The sequence below is a fragment of the Xiphophorus maculatus genome, chromosome 2 (assembly GCF_002775205.1).
Source record: "Xiphophorus maculatus strain JP 163 A chromosome 2, X_maculatus-5.0-male, whole genome shotgun sequence".
In the NCBI taxonomy this organism is placed as follows: Eukaryota; Metazoa; Chordata; class Actinopteri; order Cyprinodontiformes; family Poeciliidae; genus Xiphophorus; species Xiphophorus maculatus.
The window spans coordinates 4136023-4155024 of NC_036444.1; the positions used below are offsets into that span (position 1 = coordinate 4136023).

General features: G+C 39.8%; 1 protein-coding gene across 1 annotated transcript in view; it reads right to left on the reverse strand.

Moving 5' to 3' along the window:
• zfpm1 (zinc finger protein, FOG family member 1) overlaps window positions 1-17934 on the reverse strand; it is a 105409-nt gene extending 87475 nt beyond the window's left edge. The window contains exon 1 of the mRNA XM_023350518.1: window positions 17570-17934. Coding sequence (XP_023206286.1) covers window positions 17570-17609 — 40 coding nt within the window. The 5' untranslated portion in view covers window positions 17610-17934. The remainder of the gene's footprint in view (window positions 1-17569) is intronic.
• Window positions 17935-19002: the final 1068 nt, after the last annotated feature.

Consider the following 19002-nt stretch of genomic DNA (forward strand, 5'->3'; position numbering starts at 1 on the left):
CCAAACGCCCCCCCGACCCACACTTCACCCTCCTTCAGAACCGGCACTACAAGTTCTCCTTGGACCCGGACGTTTAAACACCATCCAGGGTCAACCAGAAACAGAAAAAAACTCCTTAAAAAGAGCCGAGAAACCAGCAGGGGAGGGGGCTCTTCTCCTCTCCGCTCGGCCCCACCCTTTTCCAGATAGAGAAAGGAAGGAGAGGAGGAGAAGAGGAAGAAAAAAAACATAATTTATCTGTGTATTATCAAGAAAGGCAGACACTTTAATCAGTCAGCTATGAAGTCAGTATTTCCATTCTTATCTGTCGCAGGAGTGGAAATGGAGAGGAGATAGCGTTCTGGGAGCCCATCGGTGGGCAGGAATGATAATGGGTGGGGTGGGGGTGGGTGAACGGTGGGGGGAGGCCAGGCTATTGGACCGCTGTGTCAGCGCTATCTGCACCCATTATCAACAGCGTTATCGGCCCTCCCATCAGCCTTGCTGTAATGGGGCCAGTTCAACTTTCCACATTATCATAGCGCCAGGACCTGGCTGGCCGAGGCCACGGGTCTGCGCAGCCCGGGGAGGGGCGCGCGCAGATAGGTGGGATGAAAGAGGGGGCGATAGAGGAGTGGAGGTGGAAGGGTGGAGATAGAGGAAGATGAGGGTCGAGGGGAATTTCAAAAGCAGGACAGCAGGACGCATGAAGAGTTGTACAGAAAACCAGCTGTGGCTGGGTTTTTATGTTTGACGATACGGCAGGAAAATGTATCACGATATAAAGGATTATATCAGTTGATATCAATAATTATTGACTAGATTTTTTAGATATATATGAAAATAGAGCTGGACAACGATATGTCTGAAAAAAGTATCACAACATAAACATTTCATATGAGTCGATATTGATGATTATTGATTAATTTTATTTTTAGATATGGAATTATAACTGGACAATAAGGCTGAAAATAGTATTGCAATATAAACATTTCATATCAGTCAATATTGGTGATTATCGATTAGTTTTTGTTTTAAATATATCAGAATAGAGCTTATCGATATGACTGAAAATCATATTATAATTTAAGCATTTCATATGAGACGATGTTGATCAATTTTATACATTTTTGTCTTAATTATCTTAAATTAGGCCTGGATGATATGGTTCAAAATTGTATTGTGATATAAGTATTTTATATCAGTTGATATAGATAATTACTAATTGTTTTTTTGTTTGAAATATCTGAAATTAGGGCTGGACTATATGCCTGAACAGTGCATCATGATTTCAGGGTTTCATATCTGTCAATATCGATAATTATTGATTCATTTTTGGTTTCAAATATCTGAAATTAGGGCTGGGAAATAAAGCAATATCAACTTATATTGCAATAGACACATGATCAACATCAATAGAAAATATGTCCAATATAACGTTCAATGCACCTAATAAAACACACAATGTGGAAACCGTCTTTACAGCTAGCAGCATCTAAAGTAGCATTGTGCTAAGGTATTTCAGCTTCCAAAATAGAAAATCACAAAATAGAAAAATATAGTCTGGGAAATGTAAAATATTCAACCCTATTCTAAAAATAACTTTAAAAGATCATAATTAATACATGGAAGTTTTGTTTCTCAAAATCAGCTTCTCAAATATGCTACTTTAAATTAGCTGGAGACATTTTAATATGTAGGCTTAGACTCTCCTGTTTAGTTTCGACTATTAAAACAGAAATAACTCTTCTCTTCAGGAATTTATTTGCATAACCCCGAATTAGTGAATTGTATCTTCCAATAGGAAACCATCTGCAGCAGATCTGCAGTCATTTCAGTAATGCTGATCCTGCTGACACCCACACAGACGGAGTCGGTGTGATTGGCAGCTCACTTATCAGTCAGGGAGAGACGGAGCAGCGCGGTTTAGGCGATCACAAAGCCATCCAGAGGGCCGGATCGCTGCGACGCCGCTGGCTCACATGACTCATAATGTACACAGTGAGACGTGAAGGGAAGGCAACAGACGGAGCCGCCGTCCTCCCAACGTAATTCAATCCTGACATAAAAACACACGTCTGAATAGTCTCACCTGGATCTGATGTGGCTCGGTTCTCAGGTCAGACTCCACCTCTCTGGGTTTACAAGCATCACTGAAAAGGCTTGTAACCACAAAGTCCACATTTGTTCTGCTTAAGAATTAATGTCACGGGTTTCACAAATAATGAAAAATGTCTGCTGTACTAAGACAACAGAAAAGTTTCCACTTTTTGTTGAGGCAGTTAAGCAATTGGAGTCTCAGCAGCACCGACAAGCATATTCATTTCATTTTATAAACCAAAACAAATTTTAGTAAACCAGATAAAAAATTTTTTACCAAAGAAGCTCCTGCCTGAAAAATCCAACATACATCAAATTCCTTCTTTTAGGCCTCTCTGGCAATTTGGAACTTATATACTAATAACAGATTGATATTTTTTTAAAAAACAAAAGGTTGCTAAGCGATGCAACCACGGAATGCTGAGTCACTGGTTGCTATGGTTATTCCCTCCTTTTCTGAACACCTGACAGAGAAACTGTCAAGGAAATGGAAAAACAGATAAGCATTTAAGCCTCAAACAAGTAATGACTGAGTGACAACTACAAGTCGTATTAAAAAGATGTTTAACCTCCAGTGTCACAAGCTTCTGGTGGTCATTTGTTGAAATGTTCATGTTCCTGCAGTGTTTTATGTAGAAAATATGACAGATTGGAAAGAGCCTTCGGTTACAATTGGGAAAGAAACAGCTGAAAAATAAAATAGAGTGAATTAGAGATTGGGTGTGCGCTCCCTGCTCTCTGGACTGATTTGGAAAAAAAATCTAAGTCCTACAGCAGTTGGAGACGCACTGGGTGAAAGTAGACGAAAATATCTTTGTTTCGATGTATAAATTCCACATGTGGGAGTGAAACTACGGCCATGAATGAGGTTTGAATCAAAAAGTTTCTGAATATTTCATAAGCTCAGAATCTAGAGTGTGTGACATCATCATCGTCTGAGCTGAAGATGCTAGAAAATCTAAAATATATCAAACTTAAGCTCTGGCTGTGTAAAAACTGTAAAAGATATGAAAATGCTAATTGAGTCAGAAAAAGTTTCACTTTCTGTGAGCCGTTTAAACTTTGAACGGTGTTTCTACTGGAAAGTATGGCTGAGCAGTGGAGCTCCAAACAGAGCTGGACTCAGTCTTCACTCAAATCTCACTGTGGCCAAAGACGAAACATCTGGGAATAGAAATAGTTACTTTGGAAATGTAGCAAACTAAGTTTAGAAAGTGATGACTTTTCTAATATTTACTCTTCCTGTTTTGTAGTGTCATCAGCGGGTGTTGTGGTGAGGAGACAGAACAAGTTTAAGGTTCAAAAGGTCATCCCCTGCTTGATGAGTCAGTTTTGCCTCTTGATGCAAACACACCCACTCAGGACTAATTTTTCTTTTTAAACAAGTCATTGTAGGTGTAAATCTGTCTGCACAGTACAGCTTTCAGATCTGAAAGAAATGGAAATATCTTGTTTTTCACGTATTGTCCTCGGTGGAAACTTCTGCAGGGCATTTCCCAGGTCTTAAGTGCCTGAAGGTCAGAAAGACGTGCAAATTTTATGTTTTGCCATCTCACAATCAGTGTGTGAGTGTGTGTGTGTTCAGACAGTGAGAGGAGCCATCAGTCTAGACCTCTTCTGTTAAAGGGGTTCCCAGGAGGCTCTTCCAGCTTCTCCTCTTTCTGCTCGCTTTGTCCCGGTCACCGACTCGCCCTTATCGCCACCTCGCCTCACGTCCTCTCCGCTACTTCCTCATTCCCTTCATCATCTTCTCTTTCTCCTCTTTTTCGTTACTGTGGTCAACTTGTTTCTCTTCCCAAGCAGCTTAAATCTCCTGATTCACCTGATACGTCGACTGCTTCATTTGAATTAAACTGTAAATATTTAATAACTTCTTTATAAAGCCACTAGGGAATAGCTGAGCTGTTTGATTGCAGTTTCTTATCCAGATGTAATTGTTTCTGCAACAACTACTCAGTTTGACTCATGCTAACATTTGCTGCTTCAAAGCTCCAGCATGTGAATATTTGGTGCTTTTATGGCGTTATTAAACTGAATTTTGCTCCGTTTTTATTTTATTGCTACGCCATTAATAATCAGAAAAATAAATTGAGATTTGTGTCAAGGAAATTATGCATCTATCACCTTCAGACTAAGATTGATGAGTTAATTACAAAATATCCATTAAAGTTAGAATCAAGTTTATCTACTGTTTTAATGCAGAAGGAAAAAGTTCAATTCACCTGGGTAGAGAATCAAAGACGTTCCGCCATTTTGATCAGATTGTCACAATGCTGAGACAGAAAAACATCAGCAAATGATTGTTCAAAATTATCTGAAGTTTATCATTCTACATTGAAAACTAATGAAAGTTACCAATCTTCACCTCCAGGTCAACGTTTGGAGACGTTAAAACCTAAAAGCTCCATCCTAAACTCCACAGGCCTCAGTTAGCAGGTTACATCTTAAAATGACATTATTGCAATAATTTCTGGGATGATTTATCGTCCAGAAAATCGTGTTATCAGCTCCTGAAATCGGACGTTTCCTTCATCTGTGACCTCTGATCCTGCCTGGTTTAGTATCTGAGGCCTGTGGATCTGCAGCGGCGGTTACCGTCTGTCTGTCTGTGAGGCCGTGTGGCTGTAAAAGCAGGTCAGGTGGTGTTGTTTGTCCAGGTTGCCTTAACGCTCCGGAACACGGCGCTCAGCACAGTAGGAGCAAATGGGCCGTCTTATCGCTGCCAGCGAGGAGCAGGAGGGGCCTTGTCATAACACGGGTTGACTCCTTCTCCCAGAAACACAAACACAGATACAGTCCTGTGAATGAATCCCAACCCACAGCGCTCTTCTTTATGTTTAACTGACTTTTCTGTGATCTTTTAAACTGGATGGGATCGTTCACACTCAACTCAGATTTTTGGAGAATTCAACGTTTTTTGCGTGGTTGTTTACATTTTCAAATAGGGGTGCACTGATTGCAGTTTTCTGGCCGATCACCGATTACCAATCTTTTAAAAAGCCCAACCTGCCAATTTTGGCTAATACCAATTTTCTATTTGTCTGAAATGTTGCTCAATATAGCAAGAAATTTGGTGAATTGGCAACAGTGGGATGAATATTGTTAGCTACAAACATCCATGATTCACCTGGTGGGCCGGTCCGTCAGTCAAATCTTTCTAATGGGAGAGCAGAAGAGGACAGTGGCTGATTTTTAGACGACCGAGGTAAATAAGGTCCGTGGATAGGATCGGCTTCACATGCAAGAATCGGCTGATCTCCAATTTCCCAAAATTAAGGAAATCGGTGTAAACCAACTTCCAAATAAATGCGACTTGTATGCGAATGACCTGAAAGTGTCCCGCATACAGAGGGCACAATAACGTCACACACAGAGAGCGTGCTCAGTGTTTTACCAACCTGACAAACAAAGAAGAAGAAGAAAAGCTCAGTGTTTGTAAACATGGATGCTAACGGTGGAGCATATCTTACGATTTTGAAGTTGTCAAGACATTAATAACTTAATCCTCATTATCGTCCGCCATGGTTGTTGTTTTTCTTCACAGAATATTGATGTTTGTCGAGTATTAATGACGGTCAAGACGAATGAATGCGACCTGGACGTTCAGATTCAGGTCGGATTTAGAACCACATGTCCAAAGTGGCCTGGGTCACATAAAAATCAAGGTAAAACTTTTCAGTCCAATCCAACATGACAAGATGCTTTCATTTAAGAGCCAAAACAAAAACTTAGAAAATGTTGCTTTCAATCTCCACAACTGCAAAACATCTGACTGTTCATACATCCAATAATAATAATCTCACTTCAGTAATTAAACCTTGTGAATACAAGGAAGCACTAAAAGTTTTGAGAATAAACTCTATTTATATCACCATCTCTATATTATTTCCTTGTTTAAACTGTTGGATTTCAATAAGAAGTTTCTTTCCTTTAGAGCCGTTAGATTAACTTTCTCAGTCAGATTTTGCAAGTGAGCATGTTAAACACCTCACATGCAACACCATGTGATTTTCTCCATTTAGGATTGTTTTATTATGGATATTTTAGTATTTAGAAGCCTGTGTGTGTTTATGCAACTTGGCGGCTCTGGGGTTAATACCTGAAATGTCAACAGACGTAAATTAGCTCCAGCTCAAACTGGGCAAATTTACATGTAAATTAGAAGTGGGATTCCATTAAAAAATTAATTGAGTTAATTGCAGGGTCTGTAATTAATTAACTGCAATTAATTGCATTTTAATCACAATCTATATACAGACAAAATAAGCAACATTTCTATTCGAAAACCCTTTTTGTTGCTGAATTGTTGACTGAATTTACATGTGAGCTCAACAACAAAGATATTTATTGTCTTTAATCCGTTATTTGGATAATTCAACCGTCAGATCGGTGCAAAGTGCTACTAAACCCGTTCAGATTTTGAAACAGTTTTGGCTTTTTTGAAAACACTGACCTCAGCATGATAAACGTGCTGCTGCTACATGGTCAGCAGTAAGATGCTATTTCAGGTTTTTTTTCAGCAACCTATTCGATAATTTTTTAAAGCAAAACCTTTCAATGTAAAAAGTAGAGATTTTTTATATAACATAACTTTTAGATTTATTAATCTGCAAGAGATTATTATTATTATTATTATTATTATTATTATTATTATTATCATGCTTGATTTTCCAACTTCTGCAAAGCTGTGAAGCCCATCAGGTGGAGTTGCTCCATTTTATTTTTTTATATGTGAATGAAAACCAGCCAAAGTCCAGAGGAAGCATACTCAGAACCACTGATCATGACCATTTTAAAAGAAAACAGGAAAGTCTGGATCACAGGAAGGAATTCAGAAAGAAAGGAGGGCTGGATCAGGAGTTTCTGCCGAGAAACATCAGAGTCACGTGGCTCGTGGTTTCCCCACAAACAGAACCAGCAGAACCGAGCCTCAGTTCTGTGTTCAGGTAGGTTTGGAGTCTGCGGTCTCTCCCAGTTAGGTAAACAACACCGGCAGTGAGGTAAGCCCTCAGATGGCTCCCTGAAACGAGTGAGCAGAGAGGTAATTACTGCTTAAGCAAACAGTTTGGACAGCGATTACGCTACCGTTGTTCTCCCTCCCTCCCTCCTGTGTGTAGCCGCCAGAGCAGGGGTCAAAGGTGAAAGCGTTTACAGCTGCAGCAAGCAGGCGAAGCGTGAAGCGCCACCAGAGCCGTCTCATGGGTAAACAGCAGGAAAAAGTAATAACTCATCCACACACCGAACGCAAACCGTGCTTCCTGCCAACTTCCCTCTTTTACCGAGTCTGGTCGCACACACACACAAACATACACACACAAACACACACACACGCACTTTGGGTTCATTCACACCAGCCCTGATTGGTCCGCTTTAATCCAGCTCCGGTTCATTTCTTTAGAAAGGGAGATGTGAATGTGTAATTGGACTAAAAACGTAAACTCTGGTCTACTTACAAACCAAACTCGGTTCAGTTAAAGTGAATTCTGGTGCAGTTTCAATGCATATGTGAACGATAAATGGATCGGAGCAGGAAATGTACTACAGCGCAGGGCATTCTGGGTAAATACAATCAAAACAAACGCACAAGTTTAGCGTTAGCGGGAGAAATGGCTCATGGTCTTTTACGAACAAAAGAGAAATCTTACAACCGCTAAAATCTGACGCCACTCCATTTTTGTTTACATTTTGTGAAGAAGAGGACACCAGCGCACAGCATTGTGGGTAAATACAATCACAGTAAAATGTGCGAGTCCAGCCGTAGTAGTGGGAGAAATGGGAAAATAGAAATCCTACAACTTCTGAAATCTGACGCCACTCCATTTTTGGAAGAAGCAGACTGCAGAGCAAGGCATTCTGGGTAAAGACAACCAAAGCAAACTGGCATGTTTACCGCTAATTTTGCCAAAATACGAAACAGCTAAATTGTCACGACACTCCATTTTTGCTTGCATTTCGTGAAGAAGGAAGTTGCGCTCATTGTCTTCTTTTGAGGTTTTTGTGTCATTTCCTTCAGTGGTTCTTGGTGCAGCGCCCCCACGGGCGAGGAGGGGAACAGGTTTTCAAAGAGTTTGTTTTATTTGACACAGAGCAGTGTGAAAATGAACCACAGCAGCTGGAGATGTAACAAATCTTGCAACTTGCAAGTTTACCAAACTATCAGGTGTGAAAACACTCTTAAACACTCTCTATCAGTGTTGCTTCGACAGCTACAATGCAAACCCAGACATGCATGCAAACAAATCCACAATCCATCAGGCACCTGGAAGTGAGATTTCTTTTAAAGTATTTGAAAACATCAGATGGTAAACACCTGATTTATCCTGCAGAGGAAGCAGAATTTCAGCTGGAGCGTCATCATGGGCGCCGCTGGCTGCATTCTGTCCCCCCCAGGTAGCGTGTGAAAGTTAAACGTGTGCACGGCTGCAGCCTGATGCAGCTCCCCGCAAAGATATCTGATCTCCAGCACGAGAATCGTTGCCTGCGTGATACCCAATCAGTCACCATCGTTAATATCTGTCAGCGGCATCAACCAAGAGCGAGTCATCCTGCTGATGCTGCCACTTTCCTCTTCTTCTTCCCCTTCAGTTTACGCTTCAATCTTCACGCCTTTCAGAGAACAGTTAAAAAAAGAGAAAAACCCAGAGATAAAAATCAACTAACATCAGAATTTCCTAACATGTCTGCGCTATCTGACACACAATCAGGAATAAGTAATACGTGGCATTAATTCTAATTAAATTAATCAATGACAATGCTTGTAAGCGCGAGTGGAGGGGAGTTGGAGGAGGAGAAAGCAATGCATTCACACCTATCATCTAATTATACAACAACATTAATCCCATTAGGGCTGGAACTGATTGCCAGGGTCCGGACCCCGGCTGCTCCCGTCGCCGCTGCTGCAGCGGAGCCTCTGCTCCCGCCTGCTCCGGCCCGATAACAACTCTAATCACGCCAGGAGATCTGTATCTGCACCGGAGATCAGGCCCCGCGGCTTATCTAAAGTTCACATCGAGCTAAAAGCAGAACAAAGCCGGAGTTAAAGAAACACACGCAGGAGGGGAGAGCCGCCGCCGCCGCGCTGTGTGAGGCGCCCGGGTGGGTGTGTGGAATTCAGAGTTCACAAAACCAACAAATTAATCTCTCTGCTGTGAATCTGTGAAGCTTTTAAAACAACAAATATTTTTTTATTAACTTTGAGCTGGTATTAATTCAAGAGGAAGAAAAAAGAGGAGGAGGAGGAGGAGGAGGAGGAGGAGGTCAGCTTCCTCGTCTGGCCTCTGCAGACGTCCTGGTTTGCTCTCAGTCGTGGGAGGCAGCATTATTATTCACATTGACCTCTGAGCTGGAAGGGTGATGTCACAAAGCGGCGCCCAATCAGCAGAGAGGATCAGCAGCTGGTTATCTATCTACCATCAGCAGGCCTCCTTATCTGCCTCAAACATCTTTCTCAGAGGGTGGGGGAGCAGCATGACTGGCTGGGCTGCCATTAAAAACACACACACGCCCACGCACACACACACACATCTAACAGCTATGCGTTCTGCTTACTTCCACTTCCTGCTGCTTTTCTCTTTTTATTTCAATCTATTCATTCATCCACACAGACGGCAGCCCGTCAACATGCAGCATCCAGATGTAATTACTCTCCCTCCGTCTGCCTCCCCCTCCACCTTCCCGCCTTATCAGCTGCAGCGATCGCCGCCAACTTTTATCACGTCTCCCATCTCAACCGCCAAAATATAAGCTCGGGGAATCCAGCCTCAGTGGGCCGCCTGCATGCTATCTCCCCCATCGAGGAGAGCAGCCGTATCAGGCTGAAAGATCGCCAACCGTTAGGGAGGATGACGCACAAAGAGACATAGACAAATATCTATCTGCTACACAAACAACTCCTTCTCCTCCTCACTCTGAGCCTCCAGAAAGCCCCTGGAATTAATCCATTGTTGTTGGAGAGAAAACTGTTCAAAGAGATATAAATACTCAGCTGTCTTCATGTTATCTTTTTGAAGTTATGTCAGCTTGGAAAGTTTAAAATTGGGACTAATTTGGAACTTTACCAGCTGTCAGCTTTTAGTTTTCACTGGAAGAAAAAAAAATTACGAAAAGCTTCTACCGGCTAAAACAAAACCCCCAAGCAAAGCAGCTGCAGTTCCTACGATGGCCACAAGAGGCGGCATTTAGATCCAGTCCAATAAGCTTTGTTTTGGCTTGTTGTGTAATTTGCTTATTTGTCTTTGATCCACATATTTACATGAATCACTGATTAGATTTTTTTTCTAGTTATTTAAAAACATTTGGTGAAAGTGCAGCTGTTCGGTACCAAGGCCAAAACATGCATTTACTTTACAAGATTAGAGTTTTTCCTTCTTGTTTCTGTTATCACCTCCTCCAAGTTGTTGTTCAGGAAGAGTTGAGTAAATGAACATTAATAAAAAAAAAAGAAAGATTATTCACTGAATCAACTTTAAACTGGATGTCTAGGCTCTTTTTTTACCTGTTTGTTTATTATTTATTTGGTTGCGTCTGTGAAAAAATGACAGAAAAATTATTTTAGCTCCAAAAAAGATTCCCAAATTAGTTATTATGTAAAAAAAAGATGTTGACAAACAGCAAATGACCATCAGATTATTGATGTTTTTCTGCTTCATAGTAACAATGCAGTAAACTTCACACAACACAAAAGCAGGAAGAAAAAAACAAAATATTGATAAAACTGCTCATAATTAGCTTAGGTTACCTTAGTTTATCCACTCTAAACATATTTTTAATAGCTTATTTTACCCTTCTTAGTTTAACTCAAATTAGTTTAGCTTAGCTTTGTGTGACGCGTTTTGCATTAGTTATCTTAGATCAGTTCAGATTATTTTATGTCAGCTTGGCTTAGTTTTTTTGAGTGTACACATTTTAGGTTATCATATTTAAAATTCACTTTATCTAACCTTACATTAGTTTGTATTCACTTACTAAGTTGTATTCCTATCTAAACTTAGTTTAGCTTATGTTAGCTTAATCCAATTTATTGTAGGTTAGCTTATCTGAGTTTAGCCTGGTTTACTTGGGTTTTACTAGCTTGTCGGACATTAGCGCTGCTAGTTTGGTTTAACTTTGATTATATTTAAAGATTACCCAATCGTAGCTTTCCCCATTTTACTTTAGCCTACGGTAAAAGCTAAAATAAAACATCTGTGGTCATCTTAGCTTATCTCAAATTAGCTTGCCCTAGCTAACGGTTCCCTAGATCATGTTAGCCTATCTAAAGATGGCTTATCTTTTCTTAGTCTAACTTAGTTTACCTTAGCTTAAACTGCATCATCATATCTTAGGTTTTCATCAGTCTAGTTAACTTACTTTGATTAGATTTACAAAGGTACAAGATGATAAATAATCATCTTGTACATATCTTCCCCTGTTAATAGGTTTTTCATTAAGTTAACCAGGTGCCATGCCATAATTATTGTGCCTTACACATGATGTCTGTGTTTTTTAAAGTAAACATGAGTTTGAAACACTACTGATGTGAATTTCTTTAGCCATGACACTTGTATAGTGATCAACTTCTCCATTATCCTTATTGTTTGAGCACACAGTGCACATCATTCTGTCGAGGTCAGGTACAAGGACTGGACTAAAAATATGCAAAGAAAGAAAAGAATGTCTTAAAACCCCAATAATAAAATAAAGGCCTGGCTGCTTGAAAAAATAATAATAATAAGTTACTCTCAGTACTCTACGTTTGGTTTTTCTCAAACACCACACAAGTACAATGGGCTAATCTGGATCAAGTTTATTCTATCTAAGCCTAAATTGTGTTTAAATGGTTAAACCAGACCAATAAAAGAAAGGCAAAGTTTTTCTCATCTTCAGTTTCTAATTTTCCACCCTTAAAGTCTTCACTCTTTGTTGAAAATGGTGGGACTTTGGCTCTAAACATCTACAGCAGTAAAAGCAGCAAAGGTGGAAGTAGCACCAGAGGCTAACCCCCTCACCTCCAACATACCCCAGGCGAACAGAGCGCTTATCACTCCCCACTGCGTCCTATCAAAATGTCAGCCGAATCACAAGAGAGTCACGGGGCTGAGAGCCCGTCCGATCTCAGCCCGGCAGCCCGGGCCCGGTGCGTGGGGGACGAACGGAGGACCGAGGCAGCTGACGAAGGCGGCCATGACACCCTGGAAACACGCACATGCATGGTCTCTCACGCTCAACGAGTCTGGGCCGAGTTTATCGGGCTCTGGGTCTGAAATACAACCGTAGGCCTCGGTGTTGGCTGTACTGGAGCTGGGAGTTTCAAACTTTGAATGGAAATAGGACTGAAACGATTAATTATTGAAGCACTCGTCAACTAAATTATCAATTAATCATTGAGTGGAGTAAACAGACTCAAAAAAGGCTGAAAGAACCACACACTCACAGCTGTAATTAAACCAAAACTGTACAAAAAATATATACATTTTCCATTTATGATTTAAAAAAAACTTTGGTTTGTAAATTTATTGTACCCAGAACTCCTCATGTGGCAGAGTAAAGTAATGCTACGTTTTTGCATTTTGGGCAATAAAATATTTATTTATATAAAATTTAAAAAAAATTGTTTATTTGCATTTAAAAGAAAAAGCTGCCAATTTCTTAACCAATTAATCGTCAGAGTTACTGACAGGATAACCAATAACTAAAATAATCGTTAGTTGCTGCCCTAAATGGAAACAGATATGAGAAAACAGGAAGTGACACGGAGCAGGTTGCAGCTGAAATCAGTGGCTACTTCTGTGGATCTGAAGGCTGAATGGTCCCGGATCGGCTTAGGGAAACCAGATCCAACAAACTGAACCTCGTCTGAAAGTTTTCCTGGTTCTGTCTGAGGGATATGATGAGCTCTGCTACAGAAATCGGGTCCAGACCTCCTGGGAGGGACTTTATATCCCCTCCGGCATGGGAACGTCCACTTTAATTTTGTCCACCTACTTAATCCTTGCAGGGGTTAGAGGAGGGATCAAGCCTGGACTTGGATGAGAACCCGGCGGCGCTCTGCTCGCTTTAGCATCTACAGTCACCGAAAAAGTTTAAAAACGAAGACGCAAAAACCTGTTTGCACAAGTATGAGCACACTTTAGAGTAAAAAAACGTTAATTATGGCTGAAATAATCACTTTAATCATGATGAATCGATTATTGAAATAATTTTTAATTAATTTAGTAATCGATTAATCATTAACTAGAGTCTGCAGACTATAAAAAAGGCCAGTTGTTAAAAGAACAACATATTCAGAGCAATAGTTAAGCCAAAACTGTACAAAAAATAAATTTAAGATTGCATTTAAGATAAAAAATTAAAAAAATCTTTATGATTTATGGTCTTAGGTTAAACCAACACAGCGCTGTCACAACTTTTTGAATCCTGGGTCAAAAATCTGCAAGTTGAAAGCACTGAGAGGCAACAATTTCTTTACATTTTTTAAGTTAATAATGCTAAATAATGAAGTCACAATAATATGAGAATAAAGTCAAAATATTACAACTTTATTATTGTATTTTTTTTTTACTTTTTTCTCATAATTTTATATATTTGTTTATTTTTCTTAGCATTGCCCTATTAAAAATGTGCAGAAATGATTTTCAAAGATGTACAGTTTCCTAACTTGCTGGTCAAGTTATCAGTTTTAATTTATTACCAGCAACAAACAATCTTTAAAAACCTTTAACTTTATTTAGCCCGTTTTAATTAGTGGGTATGACAAAGTCTGTTTTTGAGTGAAAAGCTTCCCTTTTGTGTATTCACTATAACATCAAAGTGAAAGCAAAACAACATGGCTAATAAAAGAAAAACATTTATATCTAAAATCTATTAAGATAAATTTGTTATTTAAAATCTTATGTAAACAGAAAAAGTCTCCATTTGCATAGCAACAACTCTAAACACTGAGAGGTGAAATCCTGCTGATTTAAGCATTTTTAGAGCAACAACCTCTAAGAACAAGACAAAAAAGGATAAAACCAAACTTAGATTTTGAAAATCTTTCTTCAAACCAAAAGGAAAAAAACAAGAATTCAAACTATTTTACATCAAAAATAATTCATCAAAAATCTTCTGGGTTTTTACTTAAAATTCAGATGTTTGTTTTCACCAGCAGTAAGCTGCAGGTGAGTTTATTCCCAAACAGTCGTATATAAAAAATAACGTTTAAAAACACTGAATTTCATTACGAAGGCGTCTGCAGATCCTGTGAGCAGCTAAAAGTGATTTGAGTCAAATATCTACTTTCTCAGATTTGTTGCTAACGTGACAGGAAGCTGAACATCTTCAGGATCTACAGAGATAAAGCCAGATATCAGCAAAGGTCACGATGGTCGGGGGGAAGTTTAACAGACAACCATCAGCATGTTCTGACAACAACATGAATCAATTATGAAAGGAGGCGCGGCGTTTATTCTGAAACACGCTTCAAGAAGGAGAAGATGAAGAAGGAGAAGAAGAAGAAGGAGAAGAGAGTTTCATCTCTGGGCCTCCCTTCTGCCACATTTCGAACCTCAATGCTCTTTTAATTTGGAGTGAAGGTGAATGAGAACTAGTCACGGTTTTCAGCATTTTTTACAGTCAAAAATCTGAAAAGTGTGAAGTACATTTGTATTCAGCTCCCATAAGTTAACGTAAATTGTCTATTGCAATTCCTCTTTGTAAATCCCCCGAAGCTCTTTCAGATCAGATGGAGAGCATCTGCAAGCAGCAATCTTCTAAATTTTCCACAACTCTATTTAGGTTGGGACTTTGACTAGGCCTTTCTATGCTTGCAGCTCCATTTAGGCGCATTTTGCTTGGGTTGTTGTCCTGTTTTAAAGTGAACCTGCACCACCTTAGGTGTTCTGTCATCTTCCCATTAACTCTGAGCAGCTTCCTTTCCTCTCATGAAGGAAAGCATGATGCTGCCACCACCATGTTTCACAGTAGCAGTGGTATTTTCAGGGTAATTTGGAGTGCAAGATGAATTTTGGGTCTCATCTGAGCAAACCGACTTCTTTACATTTTTTGAAGTGTTCTCTACTTGCAAAATGCAAACTGAATCTCTTCTACTTTCTTATTTCAATTACTTTCTTCTAACCACCCTGCCAAAAAAAAAAAAAAACATTTTTATGGAGCGCTCAACTATGGCCACGCTCAAACATCATGCAAATATGGCCCAAACCTGATTTTTTGCCCATGTCCAACTTTTTTATGACAATCTGATCAATCAAATTCCAATCTTTTCACCCCAAAAAACTATAATTTTTGCCACTTTCATATATGACAGTAAATCAAATATGTATTGTATCCGACTTTTATGTCACTAGCATCAGAAATGTGTCATAATTCTGCACCAGAAGAAGAAAGATCAACCTGGACGTAAACACTGGCTGGAAATGATAATCATGAAATTATAAAATGTGTCAGAAGGTTATTTCTATTCGCTGTTTTTATGTTTTATTAACTTCTTTCGTCTTATGATTTTTAGACAATACGTTTGGCTCTCACTGCTGAATAAACCTTAAAATCAATCCAAAGAAGGCGGAGTCCGTTATTACTTCCGTAAACAGAGCAGTGCTGAGTGACGTCAGCGTTCTTCTTCTGCGCATGCGGGTTGGTTTGTTAACGCAGAAGTCTGATTGCCAATTAGTCGCACGAGCAACAAAAAATGTGTGAACATAGACCAAGAGTTTTCTGTGTTTTTCTCTAAAAAAAACAAATATCCTGAATTTTCTGTTTATAAGATTTACACATGATTTAATTAAAAGGTTTGAGTAGAGAAGCTGAATTACACAAGCACTCCACACGTTTGAGATTATTTGTAAAAGGGAGAAAAATGAAATCTTTGTGTAAGTTGTGCAAAAAACAAATAAAATGTAAAGTTGACTAAATGCTGAAGAGTTCATGAGAGAACAAACTCCTACGTGGCGAAATGCACCTGCTGCACGCTGCATCTGATCACAGCGATCAGACCTCTACGGCTGCAAACATGAAGGCATTTCTGCGAGGTGATATCATGCAGACTAAACTTCCAAAGTGTTGCCAGCAGACAGGAGGTTTCTGAGGACAGGGTGACACAATCAACGATGCAAAAAAGCCAAACAGACAGATAAGACACCTTCCAGCTGCAGCCTCCTAACTGTTCCTCAGCTCATTAAAACTTCGTGCGCAACAAGCCTTTTAATGCGCTTTTTTCTTCTTCTTCTTCTATCAACTCTGAACATCAGTTACCACCTGATAAAGCTTCGCAGGTCTTATAAACAGGAAAAGCTCGGAGACCAGAACCAGAAAAAGGGCCCCTTTCAAGCGGCCCCCAGATGCATTATTGAGTTAAAAGGATAGATGGGAAAAAAAAATAAAAGATCCGATTGTGAGCTGCTATCAGCGGCTGAGATCAGCCATGCAGGCCTATCTGCAGCCCCCATCTCTGAGAGAAAGGAGGAAGGGATGGTGAGGGAGGGGGTGCAGCCTGAAACTGAAAACAAATAAAAAAAATAAAGATCCAATTTTAATCTTTATCTGAGTTCACATCGGATCGCGGCCTTATCTCTCCTCACATCGGCTTTTTCAGAGAACACTGACGTTTCCACAACAGAATTAAACAGGAAGCCGCGGCGACACATTCAGCTCAGCTGCCGATGGACAAAAACACAGAAAAACAGGCTGAACACGGAGAGAAAGAGAGAGAGGAAGGAATGAAAAGTTTCCTGCACCGACAGGGAGGCTCTGGCAGGGATGAAACCGGGAGGAAAAAACTCTGCAGCTGAGCTCAGTTTAACGGTTCTGCCTCAGTTTGGTCCTCAGAAATGGTTTTATATCAGATTTACTGAAGTTAGGCTTTGATTCGGTTCCTTTAAGCGGGACTGGGTTCATCTAAAAATGATTAATTCATTAAAACACGATTTGTGGTCTGTTAAGCCTTAAAATGCAAGTGAACTTTTATTTAGATAGTCAAAACTATCCATTCTAAATCGATAATGATTGGAGTATTTCATCTAATCCCAAATGTGTGCAGAATAATCACAATTTGTGATCTGAAAACCTCAATCTTGCTTATAAAATCCCCAAAATCGGTGATTGTATGCTTTTTTTCAGCATTTATAACCTTTAACTTTTGATCCAGCTTGACTAATTATTTGAAAACGCTCTACAATCTGTGTAACCATTTACAAAATTACATTTTACACTAAGATTTGATTATACTGAATCATTTAGATTTTAAACATTGAAATAAAACTTTCACAGATTATTGTTTGCTTTGATGTACTCAGAATAAGCCAATCCAGGTTTCACGAGTTAAACTTTTTCATATCTGGGTTCGGTTTTTAATATTTTGTGGAATATCCCTTTATCCAAGTGCAGAAGCAGCAGCTACACATCAGACACCAGCTTCAGCGCCGTGGTTACTGGGTTGAATTCCCAGTATTCCGTTTCTCTGGGAACATTCCCATAAGAAAAACAGCACGAAGGAGGAATAAAGTTGTCGGTTCCTTACGTTTAATCTGCCGGGGTTTGCTCTGCTTTCTCCGGGACATGCTGGCTCTCCTCCTCCGTCCGTCGGTCCTCCCTCTGGTGGCGGCTTCGTTCTCTTCGTCTGCGGCGGTTCACAGCTCAGAGATCCGCATGACCCTCCAGACAGCTGGGGCTACCTGTGGCCGCTGAGTCCGCACCTTGTCCTCCGTTTTCGCGGTTCCTTTTATTCCGTTAGCGGCCGTCGGAGAGCTGTTTACCGTCAGAAAGCGTCGGTTCCGCGGAGTTCGGCGGGATTCCTGCTGCTGGTTTCTGTCAACTTTCCTCTCACCGGTCCGCCCACTGGTCCTCCTGCGGGGAGTCTGAGCCGGAGAGCCGCTTCCAGTGGAGCCGCAGCGCTAGTACAGATGAACTGTGCGGCTACAGAGGCGGAGCACGAGAGGAGGAGCTACGTCATCCCGTACGTCTGACGTAGCAAGACGCACTCAACTCCTATTGGTCCACGCAAAGGCGTCGTTTTCAAGCCGTGAAAATAAAAATAATATATTAAAATTATAGTCAAATAAGTATATTAAAATGCTAAAAGTTCAGTTTAAATTTAAAGTATTTACATTTCAAGTTAAATAAAGTGAAATGAAGAATTTATATAAAAATCTGAAAATTCTGTCAAAATGCAACATATGAATACTACAACTATGTATGATTCAATTTACAATTAAATAAAGCAAAAAACATTTTTAATAGATACATTTTTAAAAGTAAATTAAAGAAAGTGGTTTATCACTTGTTTTAGGGACGATTTAAAAATTGACCTTGTGAAAACAATTAAAAAATAAAACTTAAGACAGACACACAGACAGTGCAGAGAAGCTCAAATAAAACTTCCCGTGTTTGCTGCAACATTAATTTAAAAACAGATGAAGACTGAGCTTGTTTCTGCCACCAAAGTTAACTGCTGCCATCTAGTGGACATTTCTTAAACATCACCACATGAAAATATTTACATTTATATAGAAGGTCTTTTGAAGAAATAAACAAACGTGAATATTTCATTAAAAAAACTGCTAAAACCTGCACTTGTTATGAAATATGTTTAAGAACATTTAACTAAAGTTATTATTAAAAGAGGCAGTGGAAGACAAAGAGAGCCAGTGGTTGCTTCATTCTGGGTCTGGGTCTGTAAATGAAAGAAGTCTGTTGTAAAATTGCCAACTAAACAATTACTGCACAAGAAAGCACACTGGAACAAGTTTTCTTGTTGTAGTTCAATTTATGCGGTAATAAATCAACAGACTGCACCTCTGCCCACCACAGCAACACCATCATCAAGTTTGCTGATGACACCACAGTGTTGGGGCTCATCTCAGGAGGCGACGAGTCCGCCTACAGGGGAGAGGTGGAGCGGCTGTTGGTGTGGTGCAGGGAGAACAATCTGCTCCTCAACAACTCAAAGACAAA